The 14,590-nt window shown below is 39.6% G+C and overlaps 1 protein-coding gene across 6 annotated transcripts in view; it reads left to right on the top strand.

The window, feature by feature from the left end:
* Window positions 1–14,590, top strand: part of CNTNAP5 (contactin associated protein family member 5) — an 801,874-nt gene that overhangs the window by 380,719 nt on the left and 406,565 nt on the right. For all 6 annotated transcript variants that reach the window (XM_027056014.2, XM_027056013.2, XM_053214870.1 and 3 more), the window contains one exon: window positions 4,068–4,252. In XM_027056014.2, coding sequence (XP_026911815.1) covers window positions 4,068–4,252 — 185 coding nt within the window. The remainder of the gene's footprint in view (window positions 1–4,067; window positions 4,253–14,590) is intronic.

The following is a 14,590-nucleotide window of genomic DNA, read 5'->3' as shown; positions in this document are numbered from 1 at the left end:
ACACAAGAAATAGGCAAGAAATGTGAGGAAATAGTTCATAAAAAGGAATTAAAAATGAAAATATTTTCAAAATCATTCACTTTAAGGGAAATGTATATTAAAACTGCTCAGAAATATACTGTTTTTGTTTATTAGACAGGCAGAATTCCAAAAGCTTGAACATAGTTTCTTGACAAGCCTGTGCAGAAGAATCCCTCTCATAACTTGCTGGTAGGAGTTTGAATTGTCACAACTTTCCTAGAGGACAATTCGACAGTACCTGTCAAAATTGCATATATGAAAACTTCTGACCACCAGATCCTTACCTAAGAATGCATGATACAGAAATCCAAAGTGCTGTCTATACACATCCAAAGTGCTGTCTACATACAAGGTATTTGAGAAGTTTTAAGTATCAATAATAGAAAGACTGCTTCAACATTTATTCATAGGAAACTGGTTAAAATGTATATCACATATATCATTCAATGGAATGCTATGCGGCTGCAGAAAAGAATGAGGCAGCTTTTTATATACTGATGTAAGAAAACTCTGAGGATAAATTAAGGGAAAATGAAAAGGTACACAAAAGTTGTGCACTGTATTTCATCATTAAGGTAAAACATTAATGAGGAGAAATAAAGAATATCTTTGCATATGTATATGTGTGCATATGTGCGTATATAGTCTTGCATATATTGCTATATATGCATGCATTTAATGTGTGTATGTATTGCATTTATATAAAGTATATATGTACATATAAGTTATATATACATACAGAGTGCATATATATAAAGTATATATATGTGTATATATAAATAAATTGTGTGTGTGTGTATACACACACACTGGCTTGCATATGCCTCAGGTTTTTCCTGGAAGGAGAAAGAAGACATTAATAACAGCAATTCCTTATAGGACATGTATGGAAGATTAGCATATGGAGGCAAGGATGGAGGAAGATTCATTACTGAATCCAGAAAGTTAAAATATATATATAGTCACTTTGACCCATTTGTAATTAAATTCACCTTTGGAAGCTGGAATAATAGTACAGACAAAAATATTTAAATACTTTGCTTTAATCATTATCCTTGGCTTTATTAAAGAACTCAGTATGTCTCCAAAACCCACCAAAAGCAGCACATAGAATAAATAAGTAGGAAGAAAGGATATGGTTCCTTTTCCTTTTTTTTTTTTCATTCTGTGACTTGCAGTGGCTTTACATTTTCAAATGTTTAATGTTTGTGACTTACTGTTTAGAAATAATTGTTACATCATGCATTTTTAATTTTGAAGAAAAAAATTGAGGCACATACCAAAGTGAAATCTCTACTATTAATTTCACGTGGCTTATTACCTGGAACTAACTGTTTATAAAGCACACTAAGTTTCCTTCAATAGTTCATTAGCCTTTAGAAAAATTTTATTTTAAAAATAAAGGGTGTGTGTGTGTGTGTGTGTGTGTGTGTGTGTGTGTGTTATGGGGAGAGAGAGAGAAAAAGAGCAAGATAGAGAGGGAGATGTTCTCGCTCTTTCTTATCTCATGACTGGTACCACTTTTCATGCATCTGCTCAAGAAAAAAAAAAAACTAAACTAAACTAAAAGTCATCCCTAGGGAACTCTTCCTTTATTACTTCCCCCTCCAATATCCAAGGGAAAATATCCAAGTGAAGTTGCCACATGTTGGAAATGCATCCTTTATGCCTTCTCTTTTCCTAAGCCCCTGGGTCCCCCATCTGATTACTGCCAGTCTTACTTGCCTTCTGATCAAATTCTCATACAGCTGCCAAAATAATCTTTTTTATATAAGAGTAAGCAAACAACAACAAAAATTCCAAGACACTCCTCTCTCACCCTCAATGTGATTTGAGTTCCTAATAAATTAATAAATTGCTTTCTTAGATGTTAATCTGAGTTAGTAATCTCTGATTTACTAATTAACCACATGCCCATTCCTTAAAGGTAAATGAAATGCATGGTTATGTCGCACACACTAGCACACTATTCCCAGATGATATAAGCCAGGCTGGTGTGGTCATGGCACACTGCTGCGTGGACTCCCCTACCACGTTCCCCTCTATCTCCTAGCCTTGGCACGTGCTTCTCCTGGATGTGTGGGGGTGTTCCTTCTTCCAGCCAAATCTTAAACTTGTCACTGCTCCATTGGAGCTTCACAGCTGCCTAGCCTGCATTTGCTTGGCTCCTGGCACTAAATGCTATATACTGGCAGCATACTTTTTATCAATTTACTTATTGAGAGACTCCACATTAAGACTTTCAAGGAGGGAAATAAGCCTTTTAACTCTGTATCTCCTTTATCTCCTTTATATATCACATGCCACTATATATCACTATAGCCAGCACAGGTAGATATCAGTGCCTTTTTTCTTTTTAATGTTTATATATTTATTTTTGAGAAAGAGAGAAAGTGAGCACATGACATGTAAGGGAAGGGCAGAGAGAGAGAGAGGGAGAAAGAGAATCCTAAGCAGGCTCTGTGCCATTAGCACAAAACCCAATCCTGGGCTTGATCCCATGAACCATGAGATTATGATCTGAGCTGAAATCAAGAGTCAGATGCTTAATCCACTGAGCCACCCAAGTGCCCTGGTATCAGTGCCTTTTTATGGAAGGAAAGGAAGAAAGGGAGGGAGTAAGGAAGGGAGAGAAGGAAGGAAGGAAGGAAGGAAGGAAGGAGAGAAAAAAAGAAGGAATGGAGAAGGTGAGGGGAGGAGGGAGAAAGAAAAAAGTATCTTTTAATCGTTAGCATAATTTCACCAATGGCAAGAACTCACAACGTGGGATAATGAACAAATCAATGAAATAATGTCAGCTATGAATGCACCACCTATCATTTTTCAATTACAATAAATTTGATGCCCACCACCACCCCCATTTGAAGCAACCAAGTGTTATGAAGGAAGCAGTGACTTGGGGCCATAATGAAGGTGGGAGTGAGCAGCCTACGGGGGAAATGGCAGCTCCTGCCCCCTTAATGCCACACTGTTGAGCATGCTGTTACAGCATTCTGGTAAAACATGACTTAGAAGAGAGGAGGAAGACATTCAGCTTTCAGTTTCTAAGGGGACCGAATAATAAAACACTCAAAAACTTGAAAGTTTATATATAAGTCATAATTAATTGCATTTAACTGCTCATTTAGCTAAATCTGAGCTGTTCTAAGGAAAAAATGCTGTAATCTTTTGGACAAAAGGTACTGGCAGGAACTCCCATAAAAATTGGAGGAGGGACGTGGTGGGGGGCGAACAAGCCCAACTGGTTGGAAAAATATAAATATACTTCTTCACCGGACTCTCTCATGGTCCCTCTCTCCTGAGGGCTGTCCAAGCTCCATTTCGGCTGAATCAACGCCTATGACCCATACTATCGTCAGAGTAAAAAGGCTCAGGTGGACCTGGATTTGAACGCTGGCTACATCTCTGGGTCATGGGTGCTTAACCTCACTGATCCTCAAGTTTCTTATTTGTGAAATTCAGATAATAGTTTTCCCTAAGAGGATTAAATATGAAGGGTATAAGCTTCCTACTTATGTGCTGTTTGTATAATATAGTAGGCACTTGAAAATGGCAGTGGATGTGATGATTTCCTCATCGTTGCCTTTGACCGCAGACTTAACCTAACTCAGTGTGCCCATTGCCTTCCCTTTACTTCTCCAGAATTCACTTTTCCTCCAAGGCATAACTCAAGATTCGTTTTCTTCATTCTAGAGTCGTTCAAACACAACGTATGTGTATTATCTCTAACTGTGATACCCTCTGTTTTTGATATGATTGATGACCATTAGGATATGGTTTATTTTATTATTTAATTGTTCACATTCTGCAAATGTGTCCTTTCATGTCTACAAGGGGATGTGTTTATCATCTGACCTAGATTTTGTTCTTTGAATCTGTGGACATACCTTGTTATTCCCTTACAAGCACAGCATGGTCCTGGGCCTGTGGAGGGAGAATCATGGTTGGCCGTTAGGATATAGAGCTGGCATTGCTTGCAGAATGTTCCCGTACTCAAGACTGCCCTTGTGCACAGATGCCATCCCGTCTTCCTCTCTCCTTCACAGATGACAGCAAACCTCGGCTCAGTAGCAGCCCACCCTCGGCCACCCTGGGCAGTCTGCTGGATGACCAGCACTGGCACTCAGTCCTTATTGAGCGGGTTGGCAAGCAGGTGAACTTCACAGTGGACAAGCACACACAGCATTTCCGCACCAAGGGTGAGGCCGATGCCCTAGACATCGACTATGAGGTGAGTTGACTCTCCCCGCAGGTCCCCAAGCCCCTTGCTCAGTATCAGTAAAAATTGGCCAACAGAAGAGCAATGGAGAGAATTGCTCAGGCAGCCTTCAGTGGAAGAGTCCAAGGAAGGCATCTGACCCATGGATGTGGGGTACATGCCTTGGCAGTAATGGGGCATTAGCAAATTGTGTGCATTTTAAAATCAGGAAATCTCCTTGTTCACTTTTATAGATGTGTTCTGCTTGTAGCCTTCCTGGATCACTGTGTAGTCTCGTAGTTACACTCAGCTGGACTGTTTTCAAAAATCAATTTTGAGAATAGCTGGGGAGATACAGAAATTATACTAATACAATATTATTTGTCAGTAATACCTGGGTTTAAAAAAAGAAAGGTAAACAAAATCCAAAGGAATCTGAAATCCACACGATATGCACTTGTTTTTAACCTTCATTCCTGTGCAAACTTTTGACAATACATGTGGACAGTTGGTTCTTTCTTGCTTTCTTATACAAGAGGCACCATGAAATGCACCAGACTTACAACACAAAGAAGATTGCACAAAATTCTGCAAACTGACAGCCGGCAGTTACCTATCTTGGCTAGTAGTTCAGTTCAATAAGTATTGTGCCCCAGCTGTATACTGGACTTTGTTTTAAGCAAGCCATCAACATACAGAGATGGCTGAGACAGAGTTCCTGAGTTGGAGAAGCATACAGTCCAGTAGCAGACCCAGACCCAGAGATGAGCTGCTGTGGCATAAGGGAGTAAAACCTACTGGGGGGAGAAGTGAGGGGCATTGCAGGGATACTGGGAAGAGGGTATTTGCCTCAACCTAGGGAGACCTGGAAGGCATCCGGAAAGAGACACTTTTGAGTCTTGAAAGAAGAAGAGCACTAGCCTGATGACGAAGGTTAGAAAGGCAGGCCAGGCCAGGCATGAGATATCACAGTCCAGTATTTATCGGGTTTGAAACAATAGACAGGCAATGGTATGTTGGACCAGCTGATATTGATGCATGAGGGCCAACTGGTAGATTTTTCAGGAATTTTGTGAACTGGATGGCAAACACGGACTTTAAAAATTAAGTTAAATAAACTAATAATTCACTGAAGTATTTTTAAAAGTAATGCATTCATTAATTCCTAATTATTTTACTATGTTATATCAATTTATCCATCTATCCACCAACCTACCTACCTATGCATCTATCTATATGTACTCTTGAGGTTTTTTATATCTGTTGTATTTGTGTGGTAAAAATACTGTAAATTGGGTTTGCTACAGTACATCTCTTCCCAATTTCATATTCAGTGACATCCCTTTGGTAGTTTGAAATCCACCATGGTGAGTATATTTGTGCCAGGGATTTGGGCAAATGCTATAAATTAGGGCTTGGTTTATTGTTATGTAAATTGCCCAGACCAGGGATTTGTGAACTACAGCCTGTAGGTCAAGTCTGGCTTGAAGCCTGTTTTCCTGGAGCCTGTGAGTTAAGAATAAAATTTACATTTGTAAAGGTTGTTAAAATTTATTTTAAAAATTAAATAAAAGCATATGTGACAGAGACTGCATGTGATCACCGATAAATGAATTCAGTGAAAAATCAACAAAAGCATTCTATAAGAATCAATTGGTTACATGGCATTTACAATAAAGGTTATCGTATGTTATTTGCAAATTGTGTCTACATGTTTCTATCAGTAAAATAATCTCATGCTTGTGTAGGCACACACGCACACACACACACACACATAACATACATGTGTGTGAGCCACACCCTGAACAGCCAGATTTTAAACCTTTATGAACATGCCACGTGAGGCAGGGTATGTTAGAGATCAAACATAAGAATTTGGGAAGACGCAGATGATGATAAGCCATGTGACCTGTGTTAGCGAACTTAAACTATGGGGGCTAAGGGGCCTCTGAAGGACATTTTGCAGGATTGTGGCTAGTTTTATGTTTTAGACTAGTAATTCTGAATGTTTGTTTCAGGAGTCAGCCCAATTAACATCCGTTGGGGATTTGTTAAAAATAAAATTACTCAGGTCTCACCCAGACCTGCTGATTAGAAACTCCAGAGGAAGGGCTCAAAAATCTGTTTTTAGAAATTGCCCAGGTGACTGTGATGTACACTACCATTCGAAAACCACTGTTTTAATTTTTTTTTAAGTTTATTTATTTATTCTGAGAGGGGGAGAAATGGGGGTGGGGGGGTGGGGGAGAGAATCCCAAGGAGGCTCTATCACGTGAACTGCGAGCGCGTGACCTGAGCTAAAACCAAGAGTTGGGCTCTTAACCAACTGAGCCACCCAAGTGCCCCAGAAAATCACTGTTTCAGAGCAGTTACACTCTAGCTTAGACTTGAAGGCAGGGGATTGTTGGACAGATGGTGGGGATACTCTGTTAAGAGACAATTTCTGTCACCAGTGGGGTACATGCTAGAACAGCAGAGGTGGATATGAATAATTGAAAAATTAGGATCTGACTTATTTTTTATCAATCACCATCATGAGCTGTAAGAAGGACTTCATCTTTTGATCCTAACTTTAGCTTAGCATACTGTTGATGAGGTATGCCATGCATTAAATTCAAAAGAGAATTTGTCCCTTCTTGACTCAGAAAGATACCAGATCTTTTTTTTTTTTTTTTTGAGTGGCTGATAACTGGAAATCTATGAATATCAATTATCTTTCTTTGCCAAATTTAAGTAATTGCAAAAAGAGAAAAAAAGAAAGAATACACACAATATTGGAAAATATATCATTCATGAACTTGAGGACAACAGAAAACATAAAATCATCTCTATGTCTTATCATTTCCCCAAATACTTTAATTCTCCTGGCCTGGGAGATGGTTCTAAAATTCTCCCAGTTGCCTGATTTAACATTTATTTTCAAGCTTATGTCCACCTGTCTCTCCTGTGTAGAGAATCTTTATCGGATCACAGCTGAGTAGCATTAAAGTGAATGTCAGCATTTGAGGGAAATGGAATCCAGTGATGTCATTCAATTTATGGAAGTGGAACAGATTTCTTCAGGAAATACCTAAATTTCATGTTGCCTGATAAAAAGTATTTCCTAGGAAAGAAATATCTTGGAGTGTTCCTTTGAAGTAAACTCTGCTTCAGAGAATTCAGGCCCCTGCTGGAGTGCCCAGCTGGCTTGCTCCAGTGACCATATAGGAAAACAGATTGACTGTAATGGCGACCTTAGACGTTGGCTATATGAGAACACGGGAGTTATGTGTTGGGAGAAGTCTCTGGAATGACTGGAGCTCTCCAGCTTTTGCAGATTCACCTTAAAGACTATGAGGGAGAAAAAGAGCACTAGAATAGGAGTCTTGTGGGTTTTTTAAAAATTTTTTAATGTTTATTTTTGAGAGAGAGAGAGAGAGAGAGATACAGAGAGATACAGAGCATTAGCAGGGGAGGTGCAGAGAGAGAGAAGACATAGAATCTGAAGCAGACTCCAGGCTCTGAGCTGTCAGCACAGAGACTGATGTGGGGCTCAAACTCACAGACTGTGTGATCATGACCTGAGCTTAAGTTGGACACTTAACTGACTGAGCCATCCAGACTCCCCAGGAGCCTTGTGTTCCAGTCACCACTTTGCCACTAATTGTGCAAACCCAGAAAATGAAAACTCTTAAGTTACCCAGAAGTAATATTAGCACCCTATTGGCAGGCAAAGAGATAAATAAAATATCTAAGTCTAACGTTTATTTTGTAACAGTATTATCTATTAATCAGGATCTAGGCTATTGATATTATTTCTGCCATGGGACCCTATGTGCACATATGAGCCCTGGATACCACCAGTCAGCAGGATAACTAAAATCAGCTCCTTGGGCTCCAGTGACCCATTGTCAGAGCACATCCTGCTGCTCTACAGTTATCCCCATTCAAATTTTATACCAAGGTTGAGTATATTATGAAAATCTATGTTCTTCTTAAAATTTTAGCATTAGGAGTTAATAATTGACAAGACAATATGCTAACTATGGTGGCCTTCCTTCCTTCACCTTAGACTACCTTGAGGATATCAACTAATGACATGATGTCTTTCCATGTGGCCCCGTGAAGACTTTTGTTTCACTAAGATGTATGAAGTTGTTTGTTTCTGCTCCTGGCTAGTGCTGAGATCTTCTGTCAAAAGAGAGAGAGAAAGAGAGACAGAGAGAGAGAGGGAGAGAGAGAGAGAGAGAGAGAGAGAGAGAGAGAGAGAAGCAGAAAGTATATAGATTCTTGTTTCACTTTGGGAAACTTATGCCAGTTTACATCACTCAGCTTATATGATTTTCTCCAAATGCATGTGAGAAAGACTCTAACCATTCACTTCACTTCTGGCCTGGAACAGAAGAATTTTAGGAAAGAGATATTTTTAGGATCTTAGTAAGGGCCCGTTTCTCTGAGATTCTTACAATCCAATAATTCTTTTCCTATCAAGAGTGCTCAGTGACCCTGTTTACATAGCTGTTTTACAAGCACCAGAACTATTAAAAACATAGTTTGGAATGTATGATTTGCATTGTATCATGGCATAAATACCAAAAAGGCATTTTACAAAATAAAAAATACATGTATTTAATAAGAATATTTAGTTAAAAAAACTGGATTGAACTAAACCCTCTAAGCAGTTAAAAGCACATATGTGTGTGTGTGTGTATATATATATATATGTATGTATATATATATATATATACATACATATATATATATATCTTCAAGTGTAATTTTTATCAAAGTTTCAAAGAAAATAAGAGATAGTATTTTTAATCAAGAGTTGTGGGAGGTTCTTTTAAGTCTGACATAAATTTCAGACACCTGGAAATAGAATATATTAAAAATGTTGTCCGTATAAATGTTTTAAAAACTTCCCTTTGACCTTCCATAAAAATACATATATAATGATATCACACCCTCAATAACTTAGAAAGGTAGTTCAAAATTCAATTAATGGGTAAAAATCTCCCACAAATGATTTTTAATAAATAACTTAAAGAGAAATCAAGAACACGAATATGTAAAAAATTGCTCTCAAATATATGAAAAGATATTCAACAACACCCATTAATAAAAAGGAATGCAAATTCATGCTACAAGTGATATTTTCCCCTTATACTGCAGACACCAAAAACCTTATAATGTTGGCATGGGTATGGAGTAACCAGAGCTATTTCATACATTGTTAGTGGGATGGTAATTAATATTATATCAAAGAAAGAGCAATGTCTTCAAAATTAGAACTGTATGGTCTTCAACCCAACAGTTCTGTTTCTAGCAATGTATCCTACAGTCATAAGCAAATGTGTGCAATGGGACATATGTTAGGAGTTTTTATAGATTGGAAATTCCCCAGAAGTCCATCAAAACAGGGTTAATTAAGAATCGTGCTAAGCCCTGTAGGGAAACATCTCTGCCAGGGTGCCCTGGTGACCTCACACTGTCTACGTGGTCCACACAGCCAGAGCTTTGCACAACAGCTGATTTGAGGCTTGGCGGGATGCCTTATGCTCTTTCTGAAACACCAGAGGTTGGAGGCCTGCAATTAGCAGCTTCAAGGCCATTTCCCACTCACTGCACCTGCTCTGTGGGAAGCTGTCATGACAGTTTCTTGTTGCCTCCTAGGTTCTGATAAGGCATGAGGCTTTCTGCCATGCACTCGCAGAATAGAGGTGCATCATCTAGAATTGGTGAGCTAAAGTCTAGAATAAGATCTGTAGCAATGAAGAACCGTGTAGCTTATATTGTGGTCATCTGACCCCTTTTTTATCACCTTTTTTTGGTGTGTGGGACAGGGACCATGGGGAACAGCAATGTTTGGACACTCTTGCCTTTGTTGACTCTGTAAGTTACAAACCATCTGAATCTACAAGTGGCTCCTTTGCCTTTACAGTGGGTCAGTCAGGTCTTGGTCTTGGGCTTGCCTTGTTTTGTGCGTGTGTGTTTGACAAAGCCGTACAGAAGCATTATGCAGCCATTAAAAAGAATGAGGCAACCCTGTATATTCTGATGGGAACCATCAACAATATGATTAGTTTTTTTTATGTAATTTTATTTATTTTTTAATGTTTATTTATTTTTGAGAGAGAGACAGAGTGTGAGCAGGGGAGGGGCAGAGGGAGAGGGAGACACAGAATCTGAAGCAGGCTACAGGCTCTGAGCTGTCAGTATAGAGCCCGATGTGGGGCTTGAACTCAGGAGTCACGAGTCATGACCTGAGCCGAAGTCAGATGCCCCAAAATAATTGGTTAAAAGAAGAGAAAAATCATTGTGGACTGCAGTGTAAACAGTATCTGTGTTTAAAATTAGAAAGAAAATATGGACTTGACAACAGACTTCATATAGACAGAAACCACTGGGAGAGACTAAGGAGACGGACAAGATGGAAATTAAGAGAATGGGGTCAATGAAGATGGAAACCTTACTTTTCCCTGCCTACTTTAAAAAAACGCTTTGAATTTTGTACTACATGCGGAAGTATTTTAAGGAGAAACTGAGATGATAGAAAGAATATATGACTTAAAAGGTTTCTTTTGCTACTAAACTTACAACCTCTGATTTATGTTTATTAATAGTTTTTTTAAAGCAATTACCACTTCAGAATATGTTATTAAATTTACTTATTTTAAAGGTTTATTTAAAATTTTTTTAATGCTTATTATTTTTGAGACAGAGAGAGAGCATGAACGGGGGAGGGTCAGAGAGAGGGAGACAGAGAATCTGAAGCAGGCTCCAGGCTCCAAGGTGTCAGCACAGAGCCCAACGCGGGGCTCAAACTCACGGACTGTGACATCATGACCTGAGCCAAAGTCGGATGCTTAACCAACTGAGCCACCCAGGCGCCCCTTAAAGGTTTATTTTTAAAGTTTGTTTATTTATTTTGAGGGAGAGAGAGGGAGCACATGCATGAGGGGTGGGAACAGAGAGAGAGGGAGAGAGAGAATCCCAAGAAAACTCCACACTGCTAGTGCAGAGCTTGATGTGATGCAGGGCTTGATCTCACACATGGTGAGATCATGACCTGAGCCAAAACCAAGAGTTAGACGCTAAAACAACTGAGCCACCCAGGAGCCCCTAAATTTACTTATTTTAAATTGTCTCTCAACATCCCTGTCCTAGTTGTAGAATTCAAGCTTATCATAAAAGTTGACTTTTTTTTTTACTTTCATTTATTTATTTTTAATTTTTTTTAACATTTATTTATTATTGAAATACAGAGAGAGTCAGAGCATTAGCAGGGGAGGGGCAGAGGGAGAGGGAGACACAGAATCTGAAGCAGGCTCCAGGCTCTGAGCTGTCAGCACAGAGCCCAACACGGGGCTCGAACTCACAAACCGCAAGATCATGACCTGAGCCGAAGTCGGACGCTTAACCGACTGAGCCACCGAAACACCCCTCATTTATTTTTATAGAAATGTGTCTGGTACATAATATACACTCAATAAATATGGGCTGACTAAATGAAGGAAGCTTCCTTCTGTAATTATAAAAGGTAATATTTCCTGCCCAACTTTTGTTCCGGTGAGAAGTTCCTTCTAGGTCTGCCATGTTTGAAGGCCACCACCCTTGCTTTAGCTTGACATTGCCTGAAGGACACTTCTCTTAGAACTCAGGCATGATTTGGGGCGCCTGGGTGGCTCAGTCGGTTAAGTGGCCAACTTCGGCTCAGGTCATGATTTTGCGGTCCGTGTGTTTGAGGTCCGCGTCGGGCTCTGGGCTGACAGCTCAGAGCCTGGAGCCTGCTTCGGATTTTGTGTCTCCCTCTCTCTGACCCTCCCCCGTTCATGCTCTGTCTCTCTCTGTCTCAAAAATAAATAAACGTTAATAAAAAAAATAAAAAAAAAAAAAGTACTCGGGCATGATTCAAGGACTGGCCAGAAATAATGCAACTACTTATTTAGTGATCAGAATAACCACGGATCACCAAGGAAACGGTTTTCCAGATCACATGGCGGCGTAATCGATCCTTTTCTTTCTTTGGAAACTCAGTTGCAAGGCTAAAGTAGAGGGCCTATGTGGAAAAAAATAAATGAAAGAAAATAAGGAAAAAGATAATGAGTAAATGCAAAGTGGAAATAAAGAGGAGGAAAGTGGGAGGAATAAAAAAAAAGAAAAGAAATACTATTTTGTGTGGTATTTTGTGATTTTGTTTTACCCCTAAAGCAGCCTTGTGAGGGAAATTATTATGGCTTATATCACAAACGTAAAACTAAGACAAGAGAGATGGATAACCCACCCACCCCATCCCTATCCCCCAATAACCACTGTGTAACAAAAATAAGACTTGAGCTCAGGTCTGTATAACTGTTCAACTGGATACCCTTCTAATGACCAGACATTCTCCCAAGGATGGATGATCCCTCAATATATGAGCGCAGCCTCTCGTCCTTATCTTGGCCTCTGCATGTGTACAAGACTTGAAGCCACAGTAATTGCTTCCATTTTTCTTTCTACTTTAAAATTTGAGATTGTTGTGATTCGTGGACTTGATAATTTTATGTTTCCCCACATTTTATAATAGCAAACTGGAATATAAAAACTTCTCTTCTCTTCCATGTATATTAAAAGTGAACTAATTGTGTTGAACATGGTGGAGGGAGTATTTCAATACTAGCATTAAAAAAAAAAAACTCACAAAAATCTTTGTTTTCATTGACATGAGCTAAAAGAACAAATGAAAAATTCCTTCCTATTTTATTTTAACTGCTATTGGGGTGGGGGATGTAACAGGTTTCAGTTATCTGATAAGACGTCTTGAGCCTGGCTGAATTATTATAACCATCGATAAAATATTATAGAATTAGCCATGCCACAGTTGAATATGTGTATAGCCCAAAAGAAGAGTACAAATGGAGGTCCACATACCATGAGTTTACATATTTAAAGGGTTACAAATAAGCTAACAAGCTGTTGAATAAAATATGTTCTAGTCTCCTGCTTTGATGAATGTAACTTACCTGGTACATCCCATATGTTCAAGCCCTGTCTACAGTGGAAACAGTTGCCCCTTGGCCACTGCTCAGACCTATGCATCCATGGTCCATCCTCAGGATGGCAGATGAAGAGAGAACCATTCAGGCCCACAAGGCACTTTCAGAACTGTTTTGGCAGGAAGCTCTGGGTTGCTGTGTAAGGAGATTGTGTTTTATAAGGGTGGTAGCAGTTTTCCATAGTTGTTTCCCCTTGGCTCCCCCACGAGGCAGGATGGAACTGGGGAATGGTCAAGTGGGGCCCACCTGGGCTCTGGCTCCACAGCAGGAGCCCGTTTTGCCTGGGTGTATGGGGGATACTGCAGTTAGGATTTTTAATGAGCTCCTTGTTTGAATGCAGAAACATACATGATTTAACCCACTGTCCAAAACCTAAGGTAAAAATATTGTTAAGTTCACTCAGACAGAACAAGTTATAAATATGTGTTGAACCAATTGGGCTGTGTCAGCACCTGACGTCTATGAGTCTGTAAAAAGATGCTTATTTAGAGACAGGAACCATAGGCTAGCAATTGACAAAAGTCGGGCCAAGAGCAACACTAAAGATACTACTGGAAAAAAAATAAATAAATAAAGGTGGCTGGAATCTAGCCACTGGTGCAAAACATGCTTATAGATTGAGGACATAGGGTTGCTCCAGCAGACGAAATAGGGAGAACTGATTTATGCTGTTGAGGAAACTGATGGTTTCTGCTGCAATAATTGTACATCACCTCTTCTTTTCTCCCCCTCAGGGAGACTGCAGACATCCTACCAACAGTGTATATAACACAGTTGCCCAGGATTAAGGAGGTCCAGAGGGTATGAGACTTTCAGTTTTAAAAATGGGAAAGTTTCTGGAAAACCAGGGCAAGATGTTGACCTGAACCTGGGGCCTGATTTACTAGGAGGGCCACTCTATGGAACCAGCAGTAGCAAAAGCGATAGGGGAGGTAGTGTGTGCAGTGCATAAGAGATGGGGTTCTGGATCGAAGCGCTTGACATTCCAACAACTCCACCTCTTGTCTGTAAGGCCTCAGTCAAGATGCTAAAGCTCTGTGTGCCATCATTTTCTTCATCATTAGTCTGGAGCAAACAATACCCAACTCAAAAGTCAGAAGTAAAATAATGTAAGTAAACTCTAAGCCTAGTGCCCAATGTGCAAAATGAATCAATGCATGCCACTGTTGGTATTATTAGAACAAAAACTTATCCAAGAGAGAGTTCTGAGGCCAAATCCAACTGACACATACAGAGCAAAGTTGGGCTTGGGTTCAAAGGCAAAGCCAGAGCAAGGTAAATGTCGACCTGGAGTGTTAGGCAGGAGGCACAGGCACAAACAAGGCACTTTGTATGACGAGGGGGACTGGTGAGA

This window comes from Acinonyx jubatus, chromosome C1, assembly GCF_027475565.1.
Source record: "Acinonyx jubatus isolate Ajub_Pintada_27869175 chromosome C1, VMU_Ajub_asm_v1.0, whole genome shotgun sequence".
Classification (NCBI taxonomy): Eukaryota; Metazoa; Chordata; class Mammalia; order Carnivora; family Felidae; genus Acinonyx; species Acinonyx jubatus.
Note: the sequence above shows the minus strand (reverse complement) of the source record. Positions and strands in the feature narration are given on the sequence as shown.